The 16,620-nt window shown below is 41.6% G+C and overlaps 1 protein-coding gene across 6 annotated transcripts in view; it reads left to right on the top strand.

The window, feature by feature from the left end:
* Positions 1–16,620, top strand: part of LOC127598077 (serine/threonine-protein kinase WNK1-like) — a 40,643-nt gene that overhangs the window by 11,007 nt on the left and 13,016 nt on the right. For 5 of the 6 annotated variants that reach the window (XM_052061592.1, XM_052061589.1, XM_052061595.1 and 2 more), the window contains 16 exons: positions 7,148–7,320; positions 7,488–7,708; positions 9,212–9,369; positions 10,547–10,635; positions 10,733–10,952; positions 11,039–11,140; positions 11,241–11,613; positions 12,309–12,466; positions 12,730–12,813; positions 13,214–13,249; positions 13,775–13,927; positions 15,026–15,099; positions 15,165–15,327; positions 15,418–15,534; positions 16,128–16,241; positions 16,529–16,577. In XM_052061592.1, coding sequence (XP_051917552.1) covers positions 7,148–7,320; positions 7,488–7,708; positions 9,212–9,369; positions 10,547–10,635; positions 10,733–10,952; positions 11,039–11,140; positions 11,241–11,613; positions 12,309–12,466; positions 12,730–12,813; positions 13,214–13,249; positions 13,775–13,927; positions 15,026–15,099; positions 15,165–15,327; positions 15,418–15,534; positions 16,128–16,241; positions 16,529–16,577 — 2,284 coding nt within the window. The remainder of the gene's footprint in view (positions 1–7,147; positions 7,321–7,487; positions 7,709–9,211; positions 9,370–10,546; positions 10,636–10,732; positions 10,953–11,038; positions 11,141–11,240; positions 11,614–12,308; positions 12,467–12,729; positions 12,814–13,213; positions 13,250–13,774; positions 13,928–15,025; positions 15,100–15,164; positions 15,328–15,417; positions 15,535–16,127; positions 16,242–16,528; positions 16,578–16,620) is intronic. The other variant, XM_052061593.1, reaches the window with a different exon arrangement.

The raw sequence follows: 16,620 nt of genomic DNA on the forward strand, positions 1-16,620 counted from the left end.
TCCTTCCTTCTCTATTTCTGGATGTGGCCCTTGAAGGAGAAAGTGGTCAAAATATGGCCAAATAAGGGCCATGCATTAATCTGCATTAAAAATTGCCTTAAAGGGATTTTGCGTTAACTCATTAATAATGCAGAAATGTTGGCACCGCGCACACACATACAAACACAAAATATATTATAAATAAGAGCCACCATTAATCACTGACTCAATTTCACCAGTAATTTTCTTTGAATGGATTTTTGTTTAATGACGGTAACTTTTATAAATGCTCAAACTTTTGGTTGAAATAGATATATTGATACATGTAGGATGAGTCCAAAAGCAAAACATGGAAGTTGTCATTGGGTGTGAGCACATATTTGTGATATCCATTTAGGGAGCACTCAAACAAGCATTAAAAAAAATGCTCATGGGATGATGACATAGCCATAGTGACTTCGATCATATTTTGTTTTCACACAATCAGGTGTGTGTCACGTGCAGGCTTAGCCTAACATGAAATATAAGCATGAAAACAAAACACTCAAAATTCCTTTGGTTCTGCTGATTTTCATTTACTGGAAACGTTCCAATTACACATGTGAAGCTCAAATCCCCTCACATGATTTACTATAGCTATCCCATGATTGCCCAGATCCTTGTTTTTCCGTCATTACACATATTCAAGATACATTTTAACGTTCGACTTTAAACTTTAATGTTTGTTGACTGGGAAAAATGTGCACCCAGTTATGGAGTCTTAAACATTGTCAAACTTGTGGGATTTCATTTGATTTGCCTGCTGCTTTAGTTCCTGTTGATGCTGTACTCAGTGATACAGAAACAAATCATTTTGATGTGTACCCTGAGAGTTTGGTGCCGAATGAAGGCAGTTCCAGTGCGCTTGCATGCTAATGCAACAAGTCTGACAGGTTTTGCTTCCGTTGATTATTTGTCATTGTCTTTTACAAACGGTTAAAGGGCAACAGGTGTGTGACTGAAAGTGTCTCTTACGTACGACCGCAAAGGGAGAATGTGGAGTGTTTCAACACTTTAGCCTCAGTAAAACCCAGTTGACGAGCAATTTAAAAGGTCCAATGGAATGGAATGGAGTGCTGTTACAATCTTCAAAACCACTGAAAAACAAAGTTTGTTGACCTCCACCCTTTTTAACCCACCCATAAACCAACTGTTTTGTTTTGCATTTCACATTGCAGGCACACTTATACAGCAGGTAGGTCACATGAGTCAGGAAGTGGAAGCAATACAAGTTAGGGGACTCCCGGATTCCACCCCACACTCGTCCATCTTCATCCACGTTTTCTTTCAGTTGCTCCCTTCCCACCTGTTTCCTCACAAGCTCTGTCCAATGCCAAACATTCAGAAATGAGAAAGGGGGCCCCAGGCATCCTGCCAGTGGCTTTTGTGACTGCTTATCCAGCTGGTTGCTTGCGTCCATCTATTTGTTGGCATTTTTTCTGTCTGATTTCTACTCCTGAATCCCAAATTATTGTAAATAATAAAATGAAATAATACCCCATGCTATGACTGTCAGCAGCTTACAACATCAACTGTACATGCAATGTCTTAAGTAATGTTCTAGAACTTATGGCGCTTGTGAAAAAAAAAAAATCAATGAGGCTTAAACAAAGATTAAAAAATGGATTTTGGACTTGAGGAATGACATTCATAACGTGTTCGGACATTATTCAAGATGCAGCTGGCGCGAGAGCTATTTTATGACGTGAACACACCGCCCGTCGCTACGGTTTCCTACTCCCCCACCCGCCCCGCGGCCCAACCCCGCGAGGCCGGCGCGCCCCGGCCCCCTGAGTCCGGAGCGGGAGAAACCTCAATAGGCGGCGGCGCCGGCTCGGGGCGGTGTCGCGGGGGGAGGTGGGGGGACGGTGTCGGGCCAGGCGCCCGTCGGTGCCATCGCGACCCGGCCAGCCGGCGAATCAGGTCGTTTGCAAGTCATTTAGCCACATGCTCTCCACAAACATGCGGTGTGATAAACCGGAGAGGGGGCACCCATCATGCGGGCGCACCCCAGCCCAGTGTCGAACGGTGTTCCGCGCGGCCGGGGGGGTTCACGCCCCCTCTCCCCCCCGCCCACTAACCTTGACCAACCGGGGGGCGGCGGTGCAACGGTATCGGCGCATCTCGGCGGGAATGTGAGGCGTTCAGTCATAATCGCGCAGATGGTAGCCTCGCACCATTGGCTCCTCAGACAAGCACATGCACCAAATGTCTGAACCTGCGGTTCCTCTCGTACTGAGCAGGATTGCTATTGCGACAACACATTATAAGTAGGGTAAAACTAACCTGTCTCACGACACCCAGTCGTGGGTGGACCGGGGAGGTGAGACCTTCTCTGAAACACAATCAGAATTACTGACCTACATTTGCATCATCAAACAACATCTTCCAAACAACATATTTCTTCAATTTTGTGGTGTTTCTCTTGGCCCCACTGTTTCAAGTACGTTTTTTTTTCTTTTTTTAATGTTGTACAATCACATTTCAGCCTCTGTGCTGGGCCCTCAGAATCAGTAATGCCATTGAATGTAATTAAAAAATATATAAGCAGTGGGACTGTTTCTTTAAGCAATCAGATTTCAGAATCAGCCTCGCGAGACGAGAGCTTCCCCCCCATGTCAAAAGCAAAGCGTGTCAAAACCAACTTCAACGAGCCAAACATGTCCATCGCGCTCTGCACACATTAATACATTGAATAATCACCACTCATCCTCTGGTGGGCATATTTGAATTTTTTTTATGTTTCGTCATGTTAGATAAATGCTGATTGTGGACTGTTCCAGATGATGTAGTTGGCACAGTTGTTGGTTTCTTTGCCCTTTTATGTACAGTTGAAACCAAAAGTTTACGTATACTATTTAAATAGGGACACATGCTTTTTTTCTGTCATTAACTCTGACTGTCAGCTGCTTTCCAAGCAGCCACCTCCATCTTGCCAGCTGTTTTGTTGCCATGTTGAATGCGAAGTGTTGAAAAATTTGTGTGCACCAGTGCAAAAAGTTTAGACCCCTGGAACATGAAAAATTCATTAAATATATCAATAATTATGTTTAATGTTCAGGAGGAAAAAAACGGATTAAAATGAAATTTGGGAGGTAAAAATTGTGACTTTTTGTAAGGCCAACGCTCTGGTATGATGTGAAAGGTGCACTTGCCTCGTGATAAGCAGATGCCATTTCATGGTGTCAAAAGTGAAATCCCTGTGATTTGTCATGTCATTTGTTGACAATTGGACTAATCTTTGACCTCATGGCCATGTGTCACTCGCGACAATGTTGCACCCTCACTTTTTAAAAATTTTTATTGAACGGTCTGAGCCTACCTAATGTTACCCTGAAACCTCCATCCCAGCCCTCAGTGTCAACCTCAGAGCAAGGACCTGACAGACCCAGCCCCTCAACATGATCATTTGTTTTTCACGGGAATCTATTTTTAGAGGTAGTTGGGTAATTTATGAAGATCTTTGCCTAGAAGGATTTTTCAGCTCTGCTGTATTGCACTACTGGGGTTGATTCTCTTCAGAAGGGACTCACAGTAGCTGCAGGTACAACAAATCAAGGGGCAGTTTTCAATGAGCATTTGTGTACTTGCTTTTCTTCAAAGTCAGGCTGTGGGCATGTGATACAGATCACACTCAACACATGGCATGATCATTCACAAACCTCAGTCATATTCCTCTTTTGCGACCGTTTACAGCAAATTTTATTTTTTTTTAATTTTTTTACGGTACTTGAAGGGTCAGGTCCCAAGAGGTCTTGGGACCTGGCGTCCACATGTGTGGACATGACGTCTTTGGTTTTCAAGATTATAATGTTAAATTTTGGACTACAAGAGCCTGGCGTCAACTTTCAAGGACGTTACATCAAGTAAAAAGATAATTCTTTGTTTTTACATTCATCAGGTCCCAATTAGCCTAAATATCAAAGAAAAAATAAAATAAAAATGCATGCCTTGCAAGAGTTCGGGTCTTAGGAGTAATGGTGTAGTAGCTCTGAAATGATGTGTGTCAAATGTTTCAGGACTTGTTTCACAGATTTGAAAACCAATATTCAAACTGCACATTTTGCTTTTAAAGTAATCTTCATGTAGTCTCCACAGAAAAAATCTGCTGGGATCCTTTGCAGCTTTGTCACTGCCATCTTGATGCCATCCAAGTCAATGCAGGTCCACTACACAGTGGAGTAGGCTGGTTGTTCTAGTGCGCTAATTTTTATTCTCGGGAGCTGTGGGATGCTCCTACCATTGTGAACAAGTGCATTGTCATTGCGAAGACACTTCAAGCTGTCCTGCCACAACTCTCCTCTTGTCACACACTGAATGAAGCACTTCTCACCAGGGGTGTCCCGATTTGGTATTGATAACTGATATCGGAACGATATGAAACAAAAAAAAAACTGTATCGGATCATATCGGTCTACATCCAAATTCTCGAATATTAGCACTCATACATTCTCTCCATTCTAGATACCGTTCTCACCATATTCTGAATGTAAAAAAAAAATGATTCTAAATGTACTGCAGTAAACTATAATTATTTTGTACTTTAAAGAGTGTATGTTTTTATTGACATTATTACGGTTATTTCTCAGGGTCCTTTCATCTATATTGTATTTATTTTATTCGAGTGGGTTCTTGTTTGGGATTGAATTTATATAACCCAAATCTTTGTGATAAATGGGTCATATTTTATCACACTTGCTGTTGCTGACTATTCTTTGTCTTAATATTTGATCAAGTCACGAAACATAATACACTAAAAAAATAAAAGCATTTATCATTCCTCCTGAAAGCAGATTGATTGCTGTATTGGACAATACTCTCGTGATACTGTATATGTGTCGTATGGGAAAGTGTCGTAAGTGGAAAAAAAGTTTATCTGGACACCCCTAATTCTCACATACTGAACAAAACAAATGCTTCAAAATATTTTTGTAGATGTGCTGGTTGATCGTCATGGAACTTTTCTAACATACTGTATGTTGCTAGAGAGAATCCTGAAAGTGAGCACATCACAAAAAATTACTGCCCTAATGTTACTAACATGTTACCAACCGCAAGGCAGTTGCTTCCATTTGGTCAATGGCCAAATGTTTTTTTGCCAATTTATGTCTCATTAGCTTGCATTAATATGTTTTCATGAAATCTGTCATTACCACAGTTTATTGGCTCATCAGACAGTAATATAGGCTTGGGGCTTGCCGAGGTTGTGTTAATAGGTATCTGCAAAAGCGTAAACCAGAAGGAAAGCAACCATTAATGGGCTAACTTGGTATTTGTCCAGCTTAGTGGCGGAACCTTGAGCCTGTGTTCCCTGTGGTTGTTTGACATGGCTGTCATCACATGGTGTGCAAAAAGAAAGGGGAACTCTGTAAAGTAGGTCACTGGGTCTCAGTGCAAATTACTGGCTTTAAATTTTCATACTCATTTCATCTTTTTCCGCCAGTGCTCTACTGACTTTCCAAATATTCATCTTTAAAACAACCAATAAAATGTGAGTGCAATGAAACCCCAAAGCTCTCTGTCACACTCCAAGTTTTGTGTTTCTCGCACATGCGTATACAGGTCAGAGCTCCTTGTGGTCTCACTTGTGGGTTGAATTTCCTGGACACTGGCTGGTGGCCAAGTCTCTTGGGGTGTTCCGGGGAGGTTTTGGCAGCCAGGATTCAGTGGGTCAGTCTTACTGGACTCGTATTCCCCGCACTCAAGTTCCACATGTTGTAAATGTAGGTCACGCCAAGAATTGCTCAGGAAATGTGAGAAGGGTGGTTATTTGCATTCCAGATTTTTGGTGTACCGCTGAAAGTAATATTGTTGGTTCCTATTCCTATTTATGTGGTGATAAATTTACAAGCATTGCACTAAAGCTATTAAGCTATTACACGCTTTATTAAAGCCATTATCTCACAGAATACTCATTTTTCAGCCCCAGCTGCCCCATGAATCTGGGCCTTAGTTTGCTGTCTTACTTTTAAGCTTCTTGGTAGCTTTGCCATTATATATTTTTCTCGCCCTTCCATCATTGCTGCTTTGTAAATAACTTGGAATCCAGTGTTTTAACTTATGACAAAAAAATTGAACTAGATAGGAAGGTTTTTCTTTTTTGTTAAGGCTTCAATTCTTTCACAGTCTCCTTCAGTCCTTACAAGTACCGCTCACATTTTGGTCTGTTTGAAATGCAAGACAGTATTTTACACTACTTATAAAAAGTTTGGGGTATTTGTTTTTTGGGTGGAATTTCAGGCAAATTAGGGCCGGGCAATATCCTGATTGAAATCTAGATGTGAACATTCAAGATAACAGCATGTTCAGAAGAACCGGCTCAACTCTGAGCAGGGGTCGCATTGTTTTTCAACCTGGATTGAAAAGCATTTACACTTGGACCCGACTTCACTTCTGTTGTCAGTTTATTCCACCAGCATAACAGTTAAATGCTGCTTCATGATGTTCGAAAGAGAACATTCTGAATTCTCATTTTACTCTACCACCACAGCTACGCGGTTGTATGTCTTGTGTTAATATTTGTTGCAGTACAAATTTTGTGAATGGAGTCTTTTTTTCCCTACTACATTTCAATGCGAAGTTTTTTTTTTTTTGAGAATTGAAGGTTAATTGCTCTTTGACATTATGCACTTGAAAACCTTTTTCTTTAATATGGCTATATCAGCGGCTTAAAAAAAAGAAACAATATTGTTATGACAGTTTGGAAAATATTTATTCCCCAAAAATTATTATGAAAGGATCGGGGGTGGGGGGGGGGGGGGTAATTAGGGGAAAGAATCCGCAAATGCAGGGTACACTGTATAGTGGTAAAAATAATTTTAACGCTATATCGCCACAATTTAACACTAAAAGTGTTCACATTTTCTGTATTTTTTTATGTTAATGTATTTATAGACAAATCTCAAATCATATGACAGGCACTTGTCTTTAATTTTTCTTTTGTTCTCAATCTTTGAACTTTGCCATGCCATTCAATTACAAATGTGCATATACGCTTGGGTGAAATATTGATAATGGAACATCATAATCACTATTCCATCCAAATGCGCGTTGGCGCAATTGTCCTGATGATTGAATTGTCTGATTGTATTTAGTCTTCTCGTAAGCGTTTTCCTTGCGACTCTCACAGGATCGAAAACTATCAAAGACTGAGCGGCAGCGCTTTAAGGAGGAAGCGGGGATGCTAAAGGGCCTCCAACATCCCAACATTGTCCGCTTTTACGACTCCTGGGAGGGACCCTCCAAGGGCAAGAAGTGCATTGTTCTGGTTACTGAACTCATGACCTCTGGAACACTCAAAACGTATGTACCTATTAAAATACATTTCGGTTAATAAAATACATGATTACAGACTGATACTGTTACATAATGTTTGGCGAATCCCCCCCAAAGCCCCATCCCCCTCATCCACGACGCTATTATTTGGCACACCGTGAAAATATTTCAAGTTAAGATAATTTCTCTTTCAGTTACCTGAAGAGGTTCAAGGTGATGAAGATAAAAGTGCTGAGGAGCTGGTGTCGCCAAATCCTCAAGGGGCTCCATTTCCTTCATACCCGCGCACCTCCCATCATCCACCGTGACCTGAAGTGCGACAACATTTTCATCACGGGCCCAACGGGATCTGTCAAGATAGGGGACCTTGGGCTGGCCACACTGAAGCGTGCATCCTTTGCCAAGAGTGTCATAGGTAATGACCCCCACCATCATTTCTCACTACTTGTGCTTCTTTCTGTGGGGCAGTTCTGTTTCTGGGGTCAGAAAATGTCGTGAAACTGAAAATGGTGTCTAATGGGGGAAGTCTTTTGAGCTTATGACTTGTTGACGATGTGGTTCAAAAACAGACCACAGCGTTTCAGCTGTCCCTCAAACCACAGCTCAAATAGAGGCCAAATACTGTGGTAATCTTAGGTAGATCACCACAGGGAATTCACTCTTTCTTCATTCCAAGTATTGGTCAGCAACTTTGATGTTTATCAAAAGTAGTTTTTTTTGCAGGCACCTACTGGATGTAAGTAGCGCCTAATTTTCTCCTGCTGTTAAACAATAATATTACTATAATAGTTGTTATGCCTTCTTGCAGGCTAACCTGGCCATGGCTAAAGGTATGGCCGTTGTTTGTCTCAAACTGACCGGTCTTGTTCTGTGGTTTGAAAATATGTGGTCTGTTTGCCAATCAGACACACCATGTTTAACAATTCTGTTGGTTTGCTTCAACAGGTTTCCAACTAGTGTTTGTCTTTTACTTTCTTGTAAAAAATATTTCAGGTCTGCCGATTATTTTTCTCTGTCGTTCGTGTTCCAGGGAGTTCTCCCCCACTTTCTCTCTTGTTAGCCTTTTGCTTAAAATGTAGGCTCTAGCTACAGCTGTGCCCCATTCTGCTGTTTGGAATAAATAGGGTACTTCTGGTCAATGAAGAAAAGTATGAACTGTTATGGGCCTGGTAAGTCTTGACAGTGTGCTGGAACACAATTTGAACCCCCCCAAAAATGCATTCAATTAAACAAATGAGTTTTTCTGTGTATGACCTAAGATTGAGGGTGAACTGTTACTAAATTAGGAGCTGATGCTCAGAGATGAAATGCTGGGAATAGTGACTAGCTATGGGATATTCTTTGCTTAGCCTTGACCATAAATTGACATGTTTAATGTGTAATCGAGCAGAGCTGGTAAGTCAGACTTCTAAAAGGTAAGTGTGTTTTTATAAAATGCGAAGTGTGTGTGGTTTGAAGGTAAGCTCCTTGACAGAAGTTAATTCCATAGCTAGTTGTGTTTCTCGGACATGATCATTGACAGGGCTTTGAATAAATTGGATTTAGTGCTTTATTCAAAGATGGCATTGAATTGCCACTTTGGCTCAAAATGTGGCGCTCTGCTCATCAGCTACCTCTAATTTTCAATTCCAAAATTGAAGGTCCTACACAGATAAACATGTGCCCTCTACTCTGCAATTTAACTGAGTTCAGCTTTCCCCCTCTTTTTTGTTTTTCTCTTTGTTTGCCTTCCTTCCCCTCTTTTTCTCTCCTCTCTCTTCCACCTCGCAGGGTCTTCCCCAGGAGATGTCATCGGGCTGGTCACTCTTCTCATCCTCCTCTTCCTCAACCCTTAATGGGTTAGAGGAGCAGAGAGGGGGCATTGGGTTGAGAAGCTGTCAGTAAGGAAGAGAGTTCTGAATAGTTGTTTTGATTTAAGGTACCCCTGAGTTCATGGCGCCTGAGATGTATGAGGAGAAGTACGACGAGTCAGTGGATGTGTATGCCTTTGGAATGTGCATGCTGGAGATGGCCACTTCAGAGTACCCTTACTCGGAGTGCCAGAATGCTGCACAGATCTACCGCAGAGTGACCAGCGTAAGTCTTAATTTTAGGTCTCTGTGTCTCCCATTTGCTCTGCCAAGACGGCAAGTATCTGATTTTGGAATAACTGTATTTTCACCTAACTCAGCCTGGCTCCTTTTTTATTTTGCGAACAGTTTGTATATACTAGAAAGTCAAACTTTAGTGTTTCATCGATCTGCCGAAGTGAACTGTTAGACGGCAGAAATTGTATCAAAGTCCGAGAATTTGAGAGACTCACAAACTTATAAATATTCTAGAAGAACCCAGGACCAACACCCTTGTGTTTTCTTCTTTCGTAATTTTGATGTGTGTTGGGTAAGCATGCAGAATCTGGCATTGATAGCTGATAAGAGGCTTGACACGCATTGTTTTGTCGTGTATTGAGTGACTAATCTTCCAATTGGTCATTGATGAAAAGTAGTAACAGCTGAGGAATTTAAGATGTCATGTTATCATACATCAGCCATGTGAATCATACTTGTGCCTTGGCAACAGTCCCAGACACGAGGAGGCTAAACTCTATCGTCTAAATTCACACCTATGGAATATGACTGGCCCTTGTTTTATCGTTCATGGTATTATAAAATAAGAACCCATGGTTCAATAAAACATTGCCTAGTGCTGAACTTTAAGCGGCCCTGATCCACTGAAGAGAGTTAAAATAAAAAGGCTTCGGGCAACTAAACACAGCGTAGCCACTTGTAAAACAAAGTCTTATTGTTCTAGTGTCGCATCTATCTTCCCTGAGGAAACGCCTCTTTGTTCCTCCCATTCTCTTGTCTCCGTTTTCAACTTGAGCTTAATTTTTATAAAGGCTGAGCACATTCTGCTGCCATAGTATATGTATCAGTTTTGCTTTAACTTTTGCTCAATAATGACACTCCTCACTGCTGAAAGGTTGTTAGCATCAGGCACAGACTATTTTTAACCACAAAATAATGAATCTGCTATAAAAATAGCAACAGTATACTTCTTGATATTCGGGTTTTCATTTAAAAATAGCACTTTATCCTTTTAACTCAGGCAACAGAGGAACAGACAGCCAAACATTTGCTGTTTTAACATTACCTCGTTGGCCAAGATAGTTATGTTGGTACAATGGAGTTCAAAGAAAAGTTAATGTGGTGAGCCCTCAAAAATCTAATTTAGGGGAAAGACATTTTCATTCAGTGTTCTGTGTTTCCTGTAGGGGGTTAAGCCAGGCAGCTTCGATAAAGTGGCCATTCCTGAGGTGAAGGAGATCATCGAGGGATGTATTCGCCAGAACAAAGATGAAAGGTGTCACATTTAAGAGGAGCACACGACGAATGGAGAATGTCTCACTGAAACACGATCCACATCAGCTTCTTACATTCACTTCTTTTGTCATATTTAGGTACTCGATCAAGGACCTCCTCAATCATGCCTTCTTCCAGGAGGACACAGGTGTGCGTGTGGAGCTGGCTGAAGAGGATGATGGCGAGATGGAAGCGATTAAGTTATGGCTGAGAATTGAGGACATCAAGAAGCTAAAGGGAAAGTACAAAGACAATGAAGCAATCGAATTTTCCTTCGACTTAAACAAGGATGTCCCGGATGACGTGGCTCAGGAAATGGTGAAATTGACTGTTTTCAGACTTCACCCTTTAACTTTTATAACACAACTTATCTTTACTGTGGTGACGCTCTGTGTCTGCTTCAGGTTGAGTCTGGGTATGTATGCGAAGGTGACCACAAGACTATTGCAAAGGCCATTAAGGACAGAGTGTCTCTGATAAGTCGCAAGAGAGCACAACGACAGCAGGTGTGTTCATAAACATCAATATTATTTGCATATTCTTTTCACACATGCTTCACGGCTCATTGCGGGATTGTAATGGTTTTAGTGCCGTTTGCTTTTAAAGGTCAGAGAAGATCAAGAGAACAGAAGAATTGAAGAAGAACAGCAGGGTCCGATACAAACAGCCCAGCAACCAAGCCACCCACCCAGCAAAGAGGTGCCTCTCTCTCAGTCGGTGCCGCAGCCAGCCACCTATGTTCCTCCTCCACAAGCCAATCAACACAGCACACCCATGCCAGCTCAGCCAGGGTCCCAGCAGAGCCTCGCCAGTGCTACCTTTAATACTTCTCAACCCACCCAGCTGACTGGCGTGACACAAGGTGTCTCTTATGTGCCCCAGTCGGCTGGGCAAGTCCCAATTCAGAGTCAGAGTTTGGCGCCCAGTCAGCCGGAATCAGATGAGCCTGAGGCTGACCTGCATCAACCCAGCGGCGGAGGTGTGTATCAAAACATGAGAATGTTACAGTAGGGTTGACGGTGTAAATGTGCCCTGTTGCATAGATTTGGACTGACCGAAATGTCACAATAGTACAAGCTGATGATTTCATTTGTCTCCCTTTGTGTGATAATGGCTTTAAGCACACACATGCATCTATCTATATTGAACAGTCACACATCCGCCCTGCTCAGGAAATATTTGCGGAATGCTAGACGTTGAACTAAGCTGCACCGCATCAGATCAGAGCTGCAGCTGGTGAGCTTGTGTGGTTAAATTGTGTGTGGAGACATTTATCAAAGTCACTAAATCCTCGCTTTTATGGTGGCGAAATAGCTACACTTTTGTCAAGTAGCCGATCTTTTTCTAATTTGGTGCATCAACCAAGAAGAGGGAGCAGGAGAAGGCATGCTGACCTTGAAAATACATGTCTTGCAAAACACTAGAATAGGTTCTTGGGTGGCACAGTTTAATTTGAACAGAAGCCTGGCTAGAAATCTGTACAATAAATGTTCCGATTTATATATATTTTTGGTGGTGTTGTTTTTACTCAGTTTTGTGATGAATATAACTTTGCTAGTGGACCAATGATTTTCGCCACGCTCTATTTTATACATATTGCACAATCAGGAATTAACATGTTCTTTCCCATCACCCTTGCCCCCCACCCCCGCAATGCAATCCCACCTCTGACAGTTGTACATACGGGCGACAGGGCTTCTGTCCTTGCTGCTGAAGCTCAGCCTGCTCAGCCGGGAATGTCCTACTGCGCCCCTCCTAGTCAACAGCTTCAGCCCCAAGTGCAATGCCCTCAGACACAAAATGACCAAATGCAGCCGCAGCATGTGTCAGGGGTGAGTCATTTTCCAATGGGCTCAGTTCCAATGATGGTGAATCAGAAGCACCAATCCCTATCTATTTATGTATTCCTGTCCAGTTTTCCTTCCCTGTGCACTTGTGTTGCTTCTAAATCTGTTGTCCACACCTGTTCAACCAACTGCACCATGCAGTGGCATAATTCTGCATCCTTACCCCATTCTTCTGAGTGAACATAGCTCATAGTCAGTTTATTTTTACTTTTAAGTCATGCTGACGTTTGCTCTATTTTGTGTGAAAGGTTCAAACCCAGATGCCAAGTGTCCAGGCCGAACTTGTCCCCACTCTTCCCAGCAGTCAGTCTGTCTCAGTGACACCACAGCAGGTATTCACAGGCTTATATAGTCATTTTTTTCTGGGCCATTTATCGTACGTAACACCTAACTGAGAAGCACCATGAAATAACCCGTTTTGAAGAAAATCATTGTATGGGCTGCAAGTAACACTTGTGTAAGTCTATACACTCACCGGTCATTATACCAGCGCTGCATCGCACCAATGGAAAGTTGTCAAACGTTTGCTCTCTAAAAAGGGCCAAATAACTATCGATGGGTCTGCGTTTGCTACACGCGCTTTTTGTATGTTACATTAACGATTCAAGCCACTGTGCCGGCTTGGGCGGCAGTCATGGAACAGGTTCCTAATCCCTAAGTCCTCTTTTAATTTTTATTTTCTCTAATTTTCAACTTTCCTACTCTTACCCTGTCTTGTTTTGTTTCTTATAGTATGGAGTATACTACCAATCATCACTTCCCCCTAAGGTACATAAAATGTCCCATTTTCCTTCCTCTGTTTTGTTGTGGGGTACATTTTTTTCCCTCTTCCTTAAAATCACTTACAGATCACAAAAAAGGGCAAACGTGAACATTTTTGTTTCCAAAGTGAAAGCAAATATTTGCAAATGTTCTATTTTGATAAAACACAAAGATAATAACATAAACATAAGTCTGCTTACATGGAGGACTAGAGAAATGGGATAATATATATTGTTGAGATACTGAAATTCAGAAGATTTGGATCATTTTGAATTAAACTAGGTTTCAAACGATTAATTGATGATCAAACATGATTACAGATTAATTTGATAATCAATTACTTTTTGATGAATTAATAGTTGCAGTTCTAAACTATGCTGAATTTGAGTACTGTGTTGAAAAACCAAAAAACGGTTAGGTAGATAAAATGTGCTTTCTGTATAGGAAGCTTAAATTTAAAAGGAATCAAGGTTTTAGGGAGTATCGTGTAAATGATTTTCCTAATTCATCCTTAATCTTTGGTGCTTGCAGATTCCCACCCAGCAGGTAATAATGGCATCATCCTCCCAGTCATCCCCTCCACCACCACCACCGCAGCAGCAACAACAACAGCCACCAGAGAACTCTACAGTCCATCAAAGCTCCTCCCTACCACAGGCACAGGCTGGAACGCAACAATTACAGGTGAGAACATACATATTTTTGCATTCATTCATTCATTTACTCCACCCGCCATCCTGTTGCATACATTTCTCACACACCATTGTTTTTGTATGTGCTTCTCTGTGATTCTCACCATGGCATTCCTGTTTTTTTTTTTAAACTCTTCTTGTTTGTCATCTTTGCTCTACTCACTTCCTGCGTGACTCTTAGTCTTGAGCCAGTAGTCCAAATTATTTTATCCTGTCTCCACCTCCCAATGCAGAGCCTATTTTACTTTGTTACCTGTTTTGTTAAGCGATTTGTTAGAGCTGCCGCTGTTGCAGCATGTATTGTATTCTATCTATTCTTCCTCTATCAAGCGTCGTGCCTCTCTACGCTGCAGGTACTCGGTGCTTCGTATCGATGTGTGTGGTTGGACATTTGTGGTATAGGTGTAAACATTTCAGCTCCAACTTCTTCCTTTATTTTCATTGTTTGTTGAAGGTTGAATTAAAAAAAAATTATGAATGAAATAATTTATGAAATAATTGATAATCGATCAATGCTGTAGAGGCTTTGTTTAAAAAAATAAATTAAATATTAAACGTAGACACCTCATTAAACTTTGACAACACAAAGGCATTTCTGACAAAAATCAAGTTGATTCTTTTAACAAATTTCATTCAGTTTATTTAAGGATACATTTATATGCAATAAATAATGAAAACAGTGCTACATGTGTACAACTGCTGTAAATGGTTAGACTAGATAACGGTAAAAACAATTTGCAAACATCGGCCATTTGCCCAATTATTTTGGCTGCCGTTTGAAAGGCCATAATCGGCTGATGTACGTAATTGATTGGGCCCTATTTCTTAGTATGCTCTGTATTGATTGCAGATAACAGTCGACGCCAACATTGACTTCAGCGACTGTGGATTTATATCAAAGCAACACTCGGCTGCAAACTGTATTGTCTATCAACATTATTAAATTGCTGACTACTAAGGTGCTGACTAATTTTGGTGGAGATTAGAAATATAACTTTATTGATTACTCACAATGGCTGCAACATAAATGCCATGACAAAGCATCCGAGTTAATGGGAAAATCGGTTTAAAATCTGGTGTTTTGTTTCAGGCCGCTGCCAGTCAGTCAACACCAGTTGAACAGTCAGCAGGGCCTACCACTCTCGTGCTGCCGTCTGTGGAAAGGTGAGCAGGAGATTTATACCTTCAGAATCTTGTACATTTCGCTTCTAATGATGTCCCCTTTTCAGCTGTTTGTCAGACGCAGCTTCAGGTCTAAGTGATGGCAACGAGGGCACTTCAACATCAGGAGGTCGCCACGAGGGCCGTTCACTCAAGCGGTACCAGAGGCGGTCCGTCCGCAGCCGCTCTCGGCATGACAAGGGTGCCAAGGCCAAACTGAATGTTCTGAGTGTAGGCATCTCAAATCTTTTGCCAGATGTGTTTGTTGTGTCACTCCCTGCAGTGATACTAATTGAATGCAAATATTTTTTTCCCCTGCAGATTTCAAATGCAGGTGACAGAGTGGCAGAGTGTCAGCTCGAAACGCACAACAGGAAGATGGTGACCTTCAGATTTGACTTGGATGGTGATAATCCGGAGGAGATTGCACAGATAATGGTGATTTATTTTTCCCGTGTGCTTAGAAGTCATCAAACTTGTGCTTAGAAGTCATCAAACTTGTGTATATTGCTCAACCATTTTGGGGAAAAAAATATTTTTTTTCTCCTTTGCCCCTCATCATTACAAGTGCAATTTAATATGCTCTTGCCCCCCCCCCCCACCCCCCAGGTTTTCTCCCGTATTTTGGACAATAAGCCAATTTGGTATGCCTTTTGATAACATTGAAGCAATCAGGTTTAATGTACAAAATATAAGCCGCACTTGTCCAAAGGTTGGAGGTGGAATTTATGAGTGTATGTTGTCAAAACTTGACTCGTACTGTAACCAATGAAGTAGTCATATGTACACACACACAAAACGCTGACCAAAAATGACACACACCTTGCGCGGCAGGCTTTAATGTTGGTGTCTCCGCTTGCTCTGAATCCCTCTACTCCACTCCCAATGACTATTCACTGAGGAGCCTTTGCAATACCCAAATTGCGTTTTATCATAATGCGGTTATGCTTTAAATGATATTTATTTTTTTGTCCTAGTTGTCTACCTCTGATACAATAACCAATTAATTTTATGCTTGTTTGCTGCTTCAGGTTGAGAGTGAGTTCATCCTGGAAAGTGAGCGAGAATCCTTCATCGAGCAGGTCCGTGAAGTCATTGAAATGGCTGATGAGAAAGGAGCAGGCATGAAAGAAGCCTTTCCTCAGGTAATGCTATGGTTTTATAAAAGGGAACGGGAGGGGGAGTGCATTGGCAGATATTTCATATGCATCTGATATTTATTCACATTTGCGAGAGGCCTGATTCTGATCTGAAGATAATTCAAAATCATGCCCTCCCCACACCTTTGTGCTGCCGTGACTCTAATGGCAATGATGCAATTTGATAGCAAAAACTTCTAAATGCTTTCACTTAAACCTAGCAGTTTGAATCTAGCCAAAGTGGTCATTGAAGTTCATCAAACCGGCTCATTTAACTGTTGGTCTATCCATAGATGAGTGAGCTTCAACAGCAACCAGAGCTTTCAGTTCCCATGCTGCCTGGTACAGACAGACCTCCGTCGCTCCCATATCACTGTACTTTATT

This window comes from Hippocampus zosterae, chromosome 3 (assembly GCF_025434085.1).
Source record: "Hippocampus zosterae strain Florida chromosome 3, ASM2543408v3, whole genome shotgun sequence".
In the NCBI taxonomy this organism is placed as follows: Eukaryota; Metazoa; Chordata; class Actinopteri; order Syngnathiformes; family Syngnathidae; genus Hippocampus; species Hippocampus zosterae.